The sequence below is a fragment of the Quercus suber genome, unplaced genomic scaffold, assembly GCF_002906115.3.
Source record: "Quercus suber isolate HL8 unplaced genomic scaffold, Cork oak 2.0 scaffold_790, whole genome shotgun sequence".
In the NCBI taxonomy this organism is placed as follows: Eukaryota; Viridiplantae; Streptophyta; class Magnoliopsida; order Fagales; family Fagaceae; genus Quercus; species Quercus suber.
This window is the reverse complement of record NW_027070226.1, coordinates 229,174-245,353: the sequence shown is the minus strand read 5'-3', so window position 1 is coordinate 245,353 and position 16,180 is coordinate 229,174. Positions and strand designations below refer to the sequence as shown.

At 33.9% G+C, this 16,180-nt stretch overlaps 1 protein-coding gene across 1 annotated transcript; it reads left to right on the top strand.

The window, feature by feature from the left end:
* The first annotated feature begins 9,000 nt into the window (after window positions 1–9,000).
* On the top strand, window positions 9,001–11,019 carry LOC136064884 (uncharacterized). Its single transcript, XM_065767289.1, has 3 exons — window positions 9,001–9,213; window positions 9,495–9,878; window positions 10,024–11,019. Exons 1-3 carry the CDS (start codon window positions 9,130–9,132, stop codon window positions 10,936–10,938), a joined length of 1,383 nt encoding a protein of 460 aa, XP_065623361.1. The 5' UTR covers window positions 9,001–9,129; the 3' UTR covers window positions 10,939–11,019.
* The last annotated feature ends 5,161 nt before the right edge of the window (window positions 11,020–16,180 follow it).

The window sequence follows — 16,180 nt, the reverse complement described above, 5'->3', positions numbered from 1 at the left end:
TAGTACTATGGGACCTATTTTTAATGAACAAGTTGCTGAAAAGTGATGTTTATGGGTCCCGTGAATAGTGCACATAACTGCTAAAAATGGTAGGAAAAGTCAAACATTGCAGCTACTGTTCATGAACAATGCATAAATAGTAGCCGTAATAGTGAGGTTTGTCTCTCAACCGCATGCCAAAAAAAAAAAAAACACCAGACACCGACGTGCTGGATTTTTCAACCGAATCTAAGGGTCCGTTTGGATGGAGGAGTGGAACAGTGAGAGAATGAAAAATTGTGGGAGGATGAAAAAGTGGGAAGATATAAATTATTTAGTTTTCCCTCTTTATGTATTTGGTTGGAGGGGTGGAAAAGTGAGAGGGTGGAAATTCTTTTATTTGGTTGAAAAGAAAAAGGGAATGATAGAAAATGTAATTTATATAAATTGACTATTACACCCTTGTTACATAATAGGTAAGAAATAGATTTATTTATACTCATTAAATAATATAAAATTTACTTCATTATATATATATATATAATTTATATTATTATTATTATTATTATAATATAAAAATTACAATAATGTACATATAAATTTAATTAAAAAAATATTGACCACTATCTAACTGTATAATATATTATAATAGTAAAAGAGTAATATTATAAGATAAATTGTATCAAGATCATATTAAGAATAAATCAACCCAAACATTACACCCTTACAAAGAAAATGAGGAGTATAATATGAGGACAAGAAACAACAGACCACGTTGAAAAAAAGAAAAAAAAAAAAAGTGGAGAACTTGGAACAGTGGACGGTGTGCTGAAGGAAAATATGAGAAGATGAGAAAAACGTAACAAGGATTTGGGGCAAAAGTCTTCAGTGGGGTAGGTTAGGTGAAAGTCTTCAGTGGTGGGAGGGTATTGCGGTAACACTGCCTCACTGCTGTTTTCTCCCCCTTGCTTTTCCTCCTGATTTGGGAGGAAAATATTTGTGGGCCCGGGAGAGAAAATTTTCTCCCGGATTTTCCACTCCCTCTGTTTTCACTCCATTGCCAAATAAGAGAAAAATCAGAGGCTGTTTGGATGACCCATTTTCATGACTCAATTCTCAGTTTTCATAACTCAATTCTCAAAAATGGTGGGACCCATAGCAAAATACTCGTTTGCCTACACCAATACTCTATTTCCATAACTCTGTTTTCAATACTCAATTCTCTACTTTTTGAGTTATGAGTTATGGAAACTGAAAACAACTTTTGGCTGTTTTCAGTTTTCAATTCTCAATTTTCAATGGCAAAATTGTAAATACCATTACCAAACCGGTCCCACAGTCAGAATTTGCTTCCTCTTTTTCTTCTTTTCTCTTTTTTTTTTTTTTTATCTTTTCTTTTTGTCTTTCACGGCAGACCTGCTTTCTTCTTCTTCTTTTGCTTCTTTTTCTCACTTTCTGGGTTTCTTTTCCATTCTCATTTCTTTTCTTTTTTTCTTTTCTTTTCGTTTCACGTTGGTTCTGGGTTTGGTGTTTTTTTTTTTTTTTTCCTTTTCCTGGGTTCGGTCTCTCCCGGTGTTCATCCTCTTTTTTTTTTTTTTTTCCTTTTCTTGGGTTCGGTCTCCCTGGTATTCATCCTCTTTCTTTCTTTCTTTCTTTTTTTTTTTTTTTCCTTTCCTGGGTTCAATCTTCCCATTGTTCATCTTTTTTTTTTTTTTCCTTTTCCTGGGTTCGGTCTCTCCCGGTGTTCATCCTCTTTTTTTTTTTTTTTTTCCTTTCCTGGGTTCAATCTTCCCATTGTTCATCCTTTTTTTTTTTTTTTTCCTTTTCCTGGGTTCGGTGATCTGGGTATTTTTTTTCTTCCTTTCTTCTTGTTGTGCAGATAGCACCCCAGGACTCCAATCAATAACAGTAAATAAGCGGAAATTAAATAACAAGCACACACAAAAACACAAGAATTTACGTGGTTCGGCAAACTGCCTACCTCCACGGAGACGACGGAGAAATTTCACTATAAAAATAGGGAGATACAATAGTGCACAAGAACACTCTCAAGAAACCCAAATCCCAATTACACCCTAGCACTCTCTCACCCACAAGACAAGAAAACACTATTCTTCTTCTTATGCGGTTGCTGCTAGGTTTTAGGAATTCTCTAATTCTCTCTCACACACGGCTGCTTCTTCATCTCATAACCTAAAATATATTATATATTATATATATATATATATATATGTCATAAGTCGGCAACATTGGTCTCCTAATACTACTTGACTTGGGCTTGTGGCAATTCAAGCCACACGGCCCACATCAACACTTCTTTCACTGGTTCGGGTTTGGGGTATTGAAAAAAAAAAGCTGCGCCAGTGACAGAGCTGGGGCCCACAAATAGTGTGAAAAAATTTGAGTGATGGCATGAAAAAGATGGAGCCAAACGGGTATTAATTTTAGAGTGATGGGTGATGAGTGATGAAAAATGAGTGATGAGTGATGAGTGATGAAAATTGAGTGACGAAAATTGAGCGACCAAAAAAAAGTTCCCAAACAGCCTCTCAGTTTTTCACCCCTTTTCCTTCTTACATTTTCCACTCTTCCTAAAATCCATCCAACTAAACACAGTATAAACGTAACATACCAGTCTATAAGGAAAATACGGAGAGCACCGTAAATAGCATAGTTGACTTTTTATTTCTTTTGTGTTTTATTTTTATTTATATATATATATATGTTATAAGTTAAAACTCTTTCACTCCAAAAAATAAATGGTCCCCGGTAATATGTGTTTTGTTTACACTACAAGTCTATAAGGAAAGCGTGGAGAGCACCGTAAATAGCATAATTGACTTTTTATTTCTTTTGTTTTTTATTTTATTTTATTTTATTTTATTTGTTGATATTAAAGTAAGGATAATAAGTATTTTTCGTAGAAAGTGATTCATTAGGGAGTTGGGATGGAGTAGCAGTTATTGGAATAGTCAGAAAGATGGAGTGTGTGAGTAACCTTATGGTTATGAGATACCATCTTCTGTGGCTGTAGTAGTTGATACTTTTATTAAGAAACAAATAAAAAATGACTACTGAAACAGTTTGGTCATATGCAAATGCAAATCAATGAAATTAAAGTGAGAAATGGGAAATCGGCGAGGTTGTGAAATTACGGACTTCTGATGTAAGAACCATAGTATTGTTTTAAAAAAAAAAAAAAAAACCATATATAGTAAAATACTCCTATTAGTTTTTTTTTTTTTTAGAATTTCAGTTTATAATCTATAATAATGGTTTCTTTATTATCAAGTCAAGATACTAATTGCTTCTTGATATATGCGGATTTTAAATCTCAAATTTTTTATTTGACCACAAAAAAATTTACATTTTTTTTGGGAGCTACCTCAAAAACTCTTATGGAAAGTTAACTAATGCTGCATTAGTTTAAGAAATATTTTTAGAAATTTTTATAGAAAAATGAAAAAAAAAAAAAAAAAAAACTGATTATGACAGATTTTTATATTTCTATTGAAAGTGGTATAAATTTTATTTTTAAAATAAATCATTAACAAATGTCTTAGGGATACTTGGATTCAAGAATAAAATAGTAGCATTAGTTATAGATTTGGATTGAGTGCAATACCCTCCCTACTCAAAATATTTTTATCACTTTAATACTTTATTTTTTTTTTTTTTTTTTTTTTTTTTTTTTTTTTTTGTGTGTTTTGATATGTTTTTCTATGGGTTTTGACCTTTGTGACTTATTGGATTTAGATTTGTGGGTGTCAATCTAGTTATTTGGATGTGTGATTGTGGGTGTCAATTTGTGGCTATGAGTATCAATTTATGGCTCAGTGGCTCTGTGTGTCGACTTACCAATGCATCACTCCGAATCGACCCTAGGAAAATTGCACCATTGGAGGCCAGAGAATTGACCTCTGCCAATGATGAGCAAAGCTGGTGTGGTGGTAACTGACCCCTATGGTGGAGTGACAAATTTTCCCAATAACCACACCTACTGCACCGATAACACCCCTTGATGTCCACCATTTAGCGGAAAACTTTAAAAGAAAATTTATTTCTTGCAATTAATAATATAGAGAGTATGATATCATTTAAAATTTTCAATGTCATGATATTATACAAGCAAAAATATCATTTTAGTAGTAGTTAAATTGATCATTGTTATTTTTCACTTGCAATAAATTTGGTTCATATTATTTTCAATTTGCAGTCTTTCTAGGTCTAAATCTGAGTTTTTTTTAGTTGTTGAGTTGATATGTGTGTGTCTATTGGAGTTAGAGATTGGTAAATTTGATTTGTATTTTTGTGTTTAGTTGGTGGTTGGTTGCCAAGAAAATGCAAGAAAGATTGTGATTTGACGATAGAACCAAAAGTGATTACAAGTTAAAAATAATATAAACCAAATTGATAGTGACCTAAAAATGTAGAGAGCAAAATAGTATTTTCACCAATTATATACCCCTTTATATTTGTAATATTTAATCTTAACTATCAAATAAATTCATATCAAATGAAAAATATCTTGATATGGAAATTTATGAGGTCCAAAAAGTTATAATTTGTCTTCTATTCTTATTAATAATGTCCTCAAAATTTTTCACATTAGGATCCTCTTCATTTGCTTTTAAAATGTTGTGTCCATTTCAATTTTTGTGGTTAAAATTCAATATTTCATAAATATAAAAGTCAATATACCAACAAGCTAGGTCTAAAAGCCTTATAGTTTAATTAGAATTTCTTGATGTTCCCAATGAAAATATTTAAGATTCAATTCTCCCCTTCCTCAACTATCAAATCATCAAACAAAAAACAAAAACTTATGTAGTCAACCACTACATCGTAATTATTGGTACTTGACTTCTTTTAGTATGGAAATTTCTATCAATTTTCTCAACAAAACACACATCTATGATTCCTTAAAAACCCTAAACAGCCACACGATCATCTCAATGACCAAACAGTCCACATTTTTTTTTAGATAGTTATTAGTAGCAGAGAGAGAAATGGAATTCCAACCACATAGTACATCACAAAAATTGTTATAACAAATCGGCTATCACTTGAACTCCAAACACCGAGTCTTTTGGCTAAATATTGCCAAAATTAAAACATTTTTGCATTATAGGTACTGTTCGAAGTTTTTTGGCAAAATGAGGAGAGAGGTTGAATTTCGGCAACAGCGTTGCCGAAATTCAAGAAAAATGAGGAGAGAGAATGAGAAAAGTGGAGGAGAGAGAAAAACTTGAATTACGGCAATGGTATTGCCGTAATTCCTCTGCCCAAGCTGCCCGGACCGTGCAAAAAAAAATCCCACAATTTCGGCAATACCATTACCGAAATTGTGGGAAATTTTTTTTTTTTTTTTTAATTTGTGGCCCACAATTTCGGCAATACCATTGCCGAAATTGTGGGGAAATTTTTTTTTTTTTAATTTGTGGCAATGGTATTTCGGCAATACCATTGCCACAATTAGGGGGAAATTTTTTTTTTTTTTTTTCAATTGTGGTTTTTTTTTTTCAATTGGCAATCGCATTGCCGAAATTGTTTCAATTGCCACAATTAAAAAAAATAAAAATACAATTTTTTTTCCAAACAGTATTAGGGAATTTTTTTTTTTTTCAAATGGGACAATGACATTACCAAAAGAAAAACTTATTTTTTCCTATTGCGGAAATTCGGCAACGCCATTGCCACAATTGTGGGAAATTTTTTTTTTTTTAATTTGTGGCCCACAATTTCGGCAATGGTATTGCCGAAATTATGGGAAATTATATTTTTTTTTTAATTTGTGGCAATGGTATTTCGGCAATACCATTGCCACAATTGGGGAATTTTTTTTTTTTTTTTTATAATTTGTGGCAATGGTATTTCGGCAATACCATTGCCACAATTGTGGGGAAATTTTTTTTTTTTTTTTTCAATTGTGGGTTTTTTTTTCAATTGTGGCAATTGCATTGCCGAAATTGTTTCAATTGCCACAATTAAAAAAATAAAAATACAATTTTTTTTTCCAAACAGTATTAGGGAAATTTTTTTTTTTTCAAATGGGACAATGACATTGCCAAAAGAAAAACTTATTTTTTCCTATTGCCGAAATTCGGCAACGCCATTGCCACAATTGTGGGGAAATTTTTTTTTTTTTAATTTGTGGCAATGGTATTTCGGCAATACCATTGCCACAATTGTGGGGAATTTTTTTTTTTTTTTTTTAAATTTGTGGCAATGGTATTTCGGCAATACCATTGCCACAATTGTGAGGAATTTTTTTTTTTTTTTTTAATTTGTGGCAATGGTATTTCGGCAATACCATTGCCACAATTGTGGGGAATTTTTTTTTTTTTTTTATTTGTGGCAATGGTATTTCGGCAATACCATTGCCACAATTGTGGAGAATTTTTTTTTTTTTTTTTTTAATTTGTGGCAATGGTATTTCGGCAATACCATTGCCACAATTGTGGGGAATTTTTTTTTTTTTTTTAATTTGTGGCAATGGTATTTCGGCAATACCATTGCCACAATTGTGGGGAAATTTTTTTTTTTTTTTTCAATTGTGGCAATCGCATTGCCGAAATTGTTTCAATTGCCACAATTAAAAAAAATAAAAATAAATTTTTTTTTCCAAACAGTATTAGGGAAAATTTTTTTTTTTCAAATGGACAATGACATTGCCAACAGAAAAACTTATATTTTCCTATTGCCGAAATTCGGCAACGCCATTGCCACAATTGTGGGGAAATTTTTTTTTTTTTAATTTGTGGCAATGGTATTTCGGCAATACCATTGCCACAATTGTGGGGAAATTTGTTTTTTTTTTTTAAAATTTGTGGCAATGGTATTTCGGCAATACCATTGTCGCAATTGCCACAATTGGGGCAAATTTTTTTTTTTTTTTCAAATTGTGGCGATGGAATTGCCGAAAATTGTATGAACAATTACCCATAATTTCGGCAATGCCATTGTCACAATTGAAAAAAAAATAAAAGTAAAATTTTTTTTCAAACGGTATTGCAATTGAGGGAATTTTTTTTTTTTTTTGACATTGCCAAAATTGTAAAATTTTTTCCATAGAATAACTTATTTTTTCCAAATGGTGCCATTGCCACAATTAGTAAAAAAAAAAAACAAAAAAAAATTCCCAATTGTAGCAATTATTGGCGTGCACGTTGTAAATAAAAAAAAAAAGTAAAGAAAGTACATAGATTTTTATAATATGAAGAAAAAAATGATTGATATGCACGCTATAAACAAAAAGAAACTATAGAAAGTACATAGTTTTTTATATGCACGCTGTAAACAAAAAAACAAAGCTTCAATCAACCAATCACCTCAACTTTTCATCTCATCTGATTCTTATTCTCTGCATTGAATATATTTACCTATTCATTTTGTCATCTCATCTGATTCTTATTCTCTGCATCGAATATATTTTACCTATTCATAACTCTAAGAGAGATTCTTTTTTATCTTCTTCACTGATGTAATCTCTCTGAAAGATTTTTGTTTGAGATTCTTTGTTTTCTTCACTTTTGTCTTCTTCTTGTGTACTAAAAGCTTCGGTGAAGATAAAAGGAGATAATTTTTTGTCTTTCTTCTTGTGTACTAAAAGCTTCAGTGAAGATAAAAGGCAAGTGAAGTGCAAGTCCAAGCATCTTTTATTTGTCCTCCTTCGCCTCGCTGAAGAATTGTATCTCCTCACATAGAAGGTCTTCCAATTGTTCAGTTAGTCTTTTACTTTGCTTTAGGTGAACAACTAAGAATTGTAAGTTTTTTGTTAATGTAAGTTTTTTTACTTTGTAAATATTAAAAGCAATACATTGTAAAATATTATGTATTTGTAGTTGTAGTTAATATATTTGTATGCCTATGATTATGATTATTGTTATTGAAATTGTTGTTGTTGTTGCTGTATTCAAATTTTGGATTAATGAATTATTTTTATGGTTATCTAATTGTGTTTTTTTTGCAGTATCACTCTATAATTCTCACTATTTCAGTTGGTATCACAGTTGTGTAAGCATCTCAACTCTCTAATTAAATTGTATTTGTCATTTTTGAAATTATATAATATTATTTATTGTTATTATTAGTACATGACACAAAAATTGTAATAAATTGTATTATTGTGTCTTTTTATAATCAATATGTGTTTGTTATTATCAATTATTACATCTATTACTTGGAAAAAATATATGCATAATATGTTTGTTGATTTATAATGAAGATATGTATGTGATATTATTATTATTATTATTATTATTATATATTATATTATTTACTACAAATGGAAGTTGCATAGTTAACTCATTGTAGCATTTAATGTAGGATATATTTGAAATGGAGCGACAACAATATCACATCTCTAATGATGCAATGGAAGGCAATGTACGTTGCGTGATTTAATTTATTAATGTCCTAATAATATCTACAATTATTCAATTTACATGAAAATAATTCAACATTAGTAATATAAACATTGTACATTTCAAAAAAAAATCAGGTTTCCACCTTACGAGTTCGACCCCAATCGTTTGCACCCCCCCCCCCCCCCCCCGCAGTTAGGCGAGCGTATTATCCCATATTTGCGGCAATGTAGACTATACAAATTACCCGCCTCCCACATATAGATATTGACTGGAGTCTTATCACTTCTTTAGTGGAGCGGTGGCAATCTGATACCCATACATTTCACCTACGTACTTGTGAAATGTCAATCACTTTACAAGATATAGCAATCCTTACAGGATTGCCTATTGATGGCAAAGCAGTGTGCGGGCCCACTAATTTGCAATGGGGACTTGTTTGTAAGGATTTACTTGGGGTGGAACCACCTGCAACAGCATTGAATTTTGGTGGCCTTAAAATAAAATGGGTAAGGGATACATTCCCAAACTTACCAGAGGGTGCCAATGCTATAACAATCCAACGGCATGCTAGGGCATACATGTTCCAGGTTTTTGGTTTACTATTTGGAAATAAGAGCCAAAATAAATTGCATTGCTGTTTTCTCAACCTGTTAGACGACTTTGGAAAAGCTGGGGAATATAGTTGGGGTAGTGCAACACTTGCTTTCCTTTATAAAGAGCTGTGTACTGCTGCTATTCAAAAAAGTATGGAGATTGCAGGTCCTGTTTTCATACTACAATTATGGGCGTGGGAGCATCTTCCATATTTGACCCCAATTCCAATAAATCCAATAAATTTAAATGGCGACGAACCATACGGTTGCAGGTATAATATTTACTTTCTATTTCTATAAAATATTGTATACTGTAGCATTTATCCTTGATACTTTCAAACCCTAAAATCAGTGGCAATCATTAATTGTGTATAGGTGGGATGCTAGGAGAACGTTCACTCACACACCAACACATGTTTTGCATGCGTACCGTTCTAATCATGACACACAATATAATGAACAGGTAATATATCACAATGCATCAATTGCTAATTTACTACTTATATTATTAATTTTATTGATTATAACATAGTTATTGTAATTGGAATTGCAGGTTGTTTGGACACCATACGATAATTATTTGCATCCATGGTGTCTTGCAGAAAGACATATATGGACTACAACAGCACCATTGCTATGCTTCCAAATTGTCGAGTTTTACCATCCAGAAAGAGTTATGCGACAGTTTGGATTGTTGCAAAGATGTCCAAAATGGCCTACTGACAATTTGGATAGTTCTGTGCATTGTGTAAAGATGACAGGGAAGTCCAAGGTCGACTGGCTTGCACAGCATAGACAATACTACCAGCTTTGGAACATGCGCACTGAACATTTAGTTGGGGATGAGCATTTTGAGTTAGGTGTGGACTATGCAACATGGTACCAGCAAAATGGTCACCTTTTCACAACACCAGAGGCGGCTGCCCATGTGTACCAGGTAATTATTTTAGCTTTTTCAATAATACTGCACTAATATTAGAACAAATTATTTACACAAACAGAATGCTGCACTAATTGATAACAAATTATTGTTTTATCTTTTTCAATAATACTGCAGTAATGATTTTTTTTTTTTGTGGCAGCAAACTGAGATCAATAATATGTTAAATTTAGCTGTTGCAAACCAACAAAGAAATGATCTCACTGCAGAGCAAGTCCTTACACCAATAGTAGAGGGCCTTACCCGAGTGAAGTTATCAATGGAACAAAATATTTCCTCCGTCCCTACTCAGAGGGTGACACACTTCGGGCGACGACAAAGGCAACAAAGAAGACGGCCGCAAACCCAAACTGAAACCGGACCGTCCACCTCTACACAACATGGAAATGATGAAACCGAACCATCCACATTTACACAACAGCCTATCTACAGCTCTACCCAAGCTGGGCTTTCAACATCTGCTGGTAATGACCCAACCACCTTTAGTGAGTATAATCCAATTAATGTCAGCAACTACTGCATGAATGTAAATGAACATATTGGATTACCCACTTCCACAGGACAAGGATTTGAGGGTTTGTTTAACTATGATCATTATCCCCAACCTAGTTCAACACCTTCCTCCTATCACCCATCGCCACCTCCATCCTATGCTGGGCAATACAATTATGGCCAAGATAGCCAATACAACTATGATTTCTGCATACCACAACCTTCCCAACCAGCCCCTCATGTTGGTGATTTTTGCACGCCACCAAATACATGGGCATGTGCTCCAAATAGTGAGGAAGAGGCATCCGTAACAGACTCTGAGGAAGATGCCTCAAATGAGGATAGTGGGGAAGATGCAGAAGATGCAGAAAATATGGAGGTATCTTCAGATGATGATAGTGACGAAGGTGGTCATTACCAAACAGAAGTTGACATTAGAACACAGCCAAGGCGCATGGGGAAAAGTCCTATGCCAGCACGAAGGTATCCACAACGAGTAAATAGGCATCCTCCATGTTGTGGAACACAACAAAAACTTCGTGTACCCCATCGGCGCAATGACTAATCAATGTAAAATGATTATTTGATAATGAATATATTAAAGTACTATCGTTGTTTGTGCATCATTGTAGCAAAAAAATATTATGCCTAGATAATATACATAGCACATTATACTACTAACCGTAAGACCTTTGCGAAAATAAGAAATGTGTACACATTTTTTGGCATTTGAATTTAGCGCCCGATTAATCTAATCATACATCTATTTACTACGGTGTACATTTCTATTTTAATTCTCCATGGTGTACATCCATAAAAAGTATACATTTTAAGGTGTTAAAATAAAAATAAAAGTGCTACTTAGAATTTGTTAAAATAAAAATTAACACTGAGATTAATTGTTGGGAGGAATTAAATTATTGGGAGGAATTAAAAAAAATAAAAAAGAAGTGATACTTACACAATATTTTTACAACATTTTTACAAGAAATCACATGTGATTAATTGTTACTATTTCAAATCTAAATTTAACACTAAAATTACTTTTTTAATCCAACAAAAACAACTAATAACAACCTGCCATTTAGAATTTGTTGTAAAAATGTTGTAAAAATTACACAATCCGAAAATGAGAGGGAAAAAAAAGTTGCAATTAGTTTGTGGCAATGACATTGCCGAAATAGAGGAGAAAGATAGAAGAAAGTACGCATATTCTTATTCTTCAGTATTCACCTCAACTCTCACTTTTTGTCATATTCACCTCAACTCCCCAGAGTACTTTTTTTGTCATATTGACTTCATCTTCTCAGAGTACCTTTTTTGTCTTTTTATTCTTCAGTATTTTTTTGACTGAAGCAGTTTGGTTTTTGTGTATGTCATGTTCTTTCCTTTCGTATTGTAAAAGTACCCTATCAAACAAATAGGGATAGATTCAAGTACAAAGTAACTTGATTCTTATTCTAAAAAAAGTACATAGACAATACGAAATAGAAGAAAAAAAAAAAAAACAATTGATGTGCACGTTGTAAATAAAAACAAAAAAAGTACATAGATTTTTATAGAAGAAAAAAAATGATTGATGTGCACACTGTAAACCAAAAAAAGCAAAGAAAGTACATAAATTTTTACAATACGGAAGAAAAAAAATGATTGATGTGCACGTTGTAAACAAAAAATAAATAAATGAATAAAAAAGTACGAAGATTCTTATATGCACGCTATAAACAAAAAAAAGCAAAGAAAGTAAACAAAAAACAAACCTTCAATCAATCAATCAACTAAACTCCTCATCTCATCTGATTCTTATTCTCTGCATGCATCGAATATATTCCCCTCAACTCCTCAGAGTACCTTTTTTGTCTTTCTATTCTTCAGTATTTTTTTGACCGAAGCAGTTTGGTTTGTGTTTCTTATTCCATCAACCTCCTTCTCTACTCTTATTCCCCTCATAATTCTACCAACAATTTTCAATTCATGCGTGCCATACATTCTACAAACAACTATAAGTAACAGCACTTGTAAATATATATCCGTCCTTTATCTCTTAGAAGGTGAGTTACATCTCTTAAGTTGTTATTTTTCTTTTTATAATATTTCATGTTGACATGTTCTTGGGCATAACTAAGCATGGAAATCTTGTTTTTGCATTATGTGTTTTGCAACATGAACTGATTTGTATGATATGTTTTAAATTAGTTGTCCATGAATTCTTGCCGAAAATTTCCTATAGCAAAAATATATTTCAAAAATATATACGCTCTACAACCTTAATAAAAAATATTTTAATATTATTATTATCAGTGAAATAATCCTCTTTAACAAAATTCCATCAGCTCTAGCTATTTAAACATTGAATATTTTTAATGGATTACCTTCTTGTATTGCATTGTAATGGTTGTGTAATGTTAATATATTAATACTATTATTATGTTTTAGTGTAGATGGCAGAAAAGTTGTTCATTTTTCTCATCCATTCCGGCGGAATAATTAAACATGGAGAAAATGGGGTTTATTACGAAGGACCACCTCCTTCTATGCTTCCATTAAGCCAGGGTGTTACATTTGAAGATCTATGTGATGGAGTAGCATCCACGCTTCATATAAACAGAGAAGATTCAAAACTGACGATTTGGTATAGATTTCCTTTTCAATGTCATCCACATCCTGTGACTTACCAGCAAGTTTTGGTAGAAGATGATCATGGTGTCAATGCAATATTCAATATGTTAGACCGCCAATATGGATTTGTAGGTGCAGAGTTATATGTGGGTGTAGAGCCCATAAGAAGCCACCGAGATGTTTTTCCCATTCGATATGCCAACGAAGGACCGAGTGCATCATTTACTTATTCACATGGCGGGCACTTCCATGATCCATATGCCACTCATATTGGTCTTTATTCTGAAGATGCGGCTCATTCCCCAATCAACATTGGTGGTGCTGACTACCATGCTCCATATACTCATGGCGCAACTGAGGACCAACATGTTCCTTATCGGTTAATGAACACCAGTGATGCTAACTATGATAATCCAATTGAGCATGTCTCACAAGAAACTACTAATGATCCCAATGATACACATCGCATAGCTGCTACTACTGAAAATGCGGTCCATACATTATCAGAAAGGATGCGAGCCATGGATAATGATGACCAACTTGATGACAACGAGGTCCTTGATGATGACGAGGTCCTTGATGATGTTGGAGATGAACAAGAGCCTCTAAATGAAGGTAATCATGAAAGTAGTCCAGCTATGGCATTCCATCAACCGTCATCACTAAGCTTTTCACAAAACACGTGGGATAATATGATTGATCCAACCCCACCATTTGAAAAGCCCACTCAGAGTATTTGGGACCCTACCCAAGAGTTTTATGTGGGCTTGCTTTTTGCCGATAAGGATGAACTACAAGCTGCTGTTAAACACTATCACATCAAGAGGAATCAAACATTTTGTGTAAGAGAGTCAGATCCGGCATGTTGGTCTGTAAGGTGCAAAAATTGTTCTTGGCGTCTTCGAGCATGCTTCCGGGCTACACTTGGGTTGTTTGAGGTTAGAAAATACAATGGTCCACACACATGTACAGAGTCCACGCTCACACAAGATCATGAGCAATTAGACACCCATATTATTGAGAAAGAGCTGAGGGATGTTGTCAAAAATGATCCAACCATCAAGATTTCTTCCCTTCAACAGACTCTTTACAATAAGTACCAATACCGGCCTTCTTATTTTAAGGTGTGGGAGGCGAAAGAAAAAGCAATTGGTAGAGCGTTTGGCGATTGGGACAAATCTTACCAATTATTGCCAAAATGGTTGAAAGTTTTGACTGATTCAAACCCGGGCAGCAGGGTTATTTGGAGAACAGTACCTGCTACTATGCCAGGCTGTGCAATATTCGAGAGAGTGTTCTGGGCTTTTGGTCCATCAATTGAAGGTTTTCAACATTGTAGGCCAGTGATTAGTATAGATGGAACTTTCCTATATGGTAAGTACAAAGGTACGTTACTGATTGCATCAGCATGGGATGGTGAGAACAGACTTTTTCCACTTGCCTTTGCCATTGTGGAGAAGGAAACTGATGATAGCTGGTATTGGTTTTTGCGTTGTATTCAGATTAATGTCACTAATCGGGAAGGGTTATGTGTCATATCTGATCGTCACCCTGGTATAATGGCAGCGATACGGACTATATGTCAATCGACACGTTGGTATCATCGTTTTTGCCTTCGCCATTTGGCTAGCAATTTCAATCAAGAAATCCGGAATAAAAACTTGAAGGCTATGGTAATGTGGGCAGGCATGGAGAATCAGTTACGAAAGTATCAAATAACTAGGGATAGAATTACTCAATTAAGTGCAGATGGTGAGACGTATTTATCGAAAATACCGGTGGACAAGTGGACGTTAGCACACGATGGTGGACATCGTTATGGGGCAATGACGACAAATTTGTCTGAAAGTTTCAACGGAATTCTAAAGAGTGCTAGAAATCTGCCCATAACTGCGTTAGTTGAACTTACATACTACCGTTGTGTAGCCTACTTTGCTGATCGATATACTAAGGCATGCGCAGAGGTTACTGCCGGGGAACTCATTACGGCCTATGCAAAGAAAAAATTCAATAAATGGGAAAAAAAGGCACCAAAGCATTCAGTTACTGTGTTCAGTCATGAAGATGGTCTATTTGAAGTCAGAACACCAATAAATCCTAACTCTGCATATAAGGGTAATCATCGTCATGAGGTAAATTTGAGGCAGAACACTTGCAGTTGTCAAAAATGGCAGGTTTATAAGATGCCGTGCTCACATGTCATTGCCGTGTGTAAATATCAAGGCATCTCTGCAATGCGATATATCGACCGTTGCTACCTTTTGGAAGAACAAGTTGCTTGTTATGCACCTAGATTTCGCATGGTTCTTGACAGTGTACATTGGAATGAGCCTGATTCTCCGGTCTTGTATCCTAATGTCAAGCTGCGCCGTGAAAAAGGTCGACCAAGAACAACTCGGCTTCGAAATGAAATGGACGAAGGGGCAGAGCATCAACCAAGGCCATTGTGCAGTCTCTGTAGGCAAGAAGGCCATAATAGAAGAACATGCCCCACTCGAACTGTGGCTGGCTCCACTAGTGGCTAAACTGAATGACCTACCATAAGTATTCAATCTACTTCAGTGGATTGGTTGGACCATTTTTTCTTTTTAGGAGTTGGACCATATTATTAGTTTGTATTATTTGAAAGAACATGGTACTAATTCCATATGCTATAATGTTTTCTATCACTTCAAGTTGGATTGGGGTGTATGTTTATTTATTTTGTGTCTGCGTGTGTGTCTATATATATATATATATATATTGTGTATTATAGTTTAGGGTTTCGATGACACCTTCAAATGTATACGTTTTATGGAGTGCTTGGGTTATTTACCATGTTTGAAAGTTTCAAATAAGGAAAGGAATCAAAGGGCCATAATCTAAACAGAAAAAATCAAATTTGAGCACTACTCAGTATTTTAGGCGTATCTCTCTCTTCAAAAATTCAATTGACTAAAGGCCATAAGGGATTGAACCATGACTTAAATAAAAGACGCTTGGACTTGCACTTCACTTGCCTTTTATCTTCACTGAAGCTTTTAGTACAACAGAAGAAGACAAAAAACTATATCTTCACTGAAGCTTTTAGTACACAAGGAGAAGACAAAAGTGAAGAAAACAAAGAATCTCAAACAAAAATCTTTAAGAGAGATTACATCAGTGAAGAAGATAAAAAAGAATGTCTCTTAGAGTTATGAATAGGTAAA

What these genes read in the sequence shown, in the direction of transcription:
- LOC136064884 (XM_065767289.1), top strand. Translation starts at nt 9,130, where the DNA reads ATGGGCGTGGGAGCATCTTCCATATTTGACCCCAATTCCAATAAATCC. An exon ending in GACGAACCATACGGTTGCAG is followed by an intron (nt 9,214 to 9,494) that starts GTATAATATTTA and finishes TTGGAATTGCAG; the next exon opens with GTTGTTTGGACACCATACGA. An exon ending in CGGCTGCCCATGTGTACCAG is followed by an intron (nt 9,879 to 10,023) that starts GTAATTATTTTA and finishes TTTTTGTGGCAG; the next exon opens with CAAACTGAGATCAATAATAT.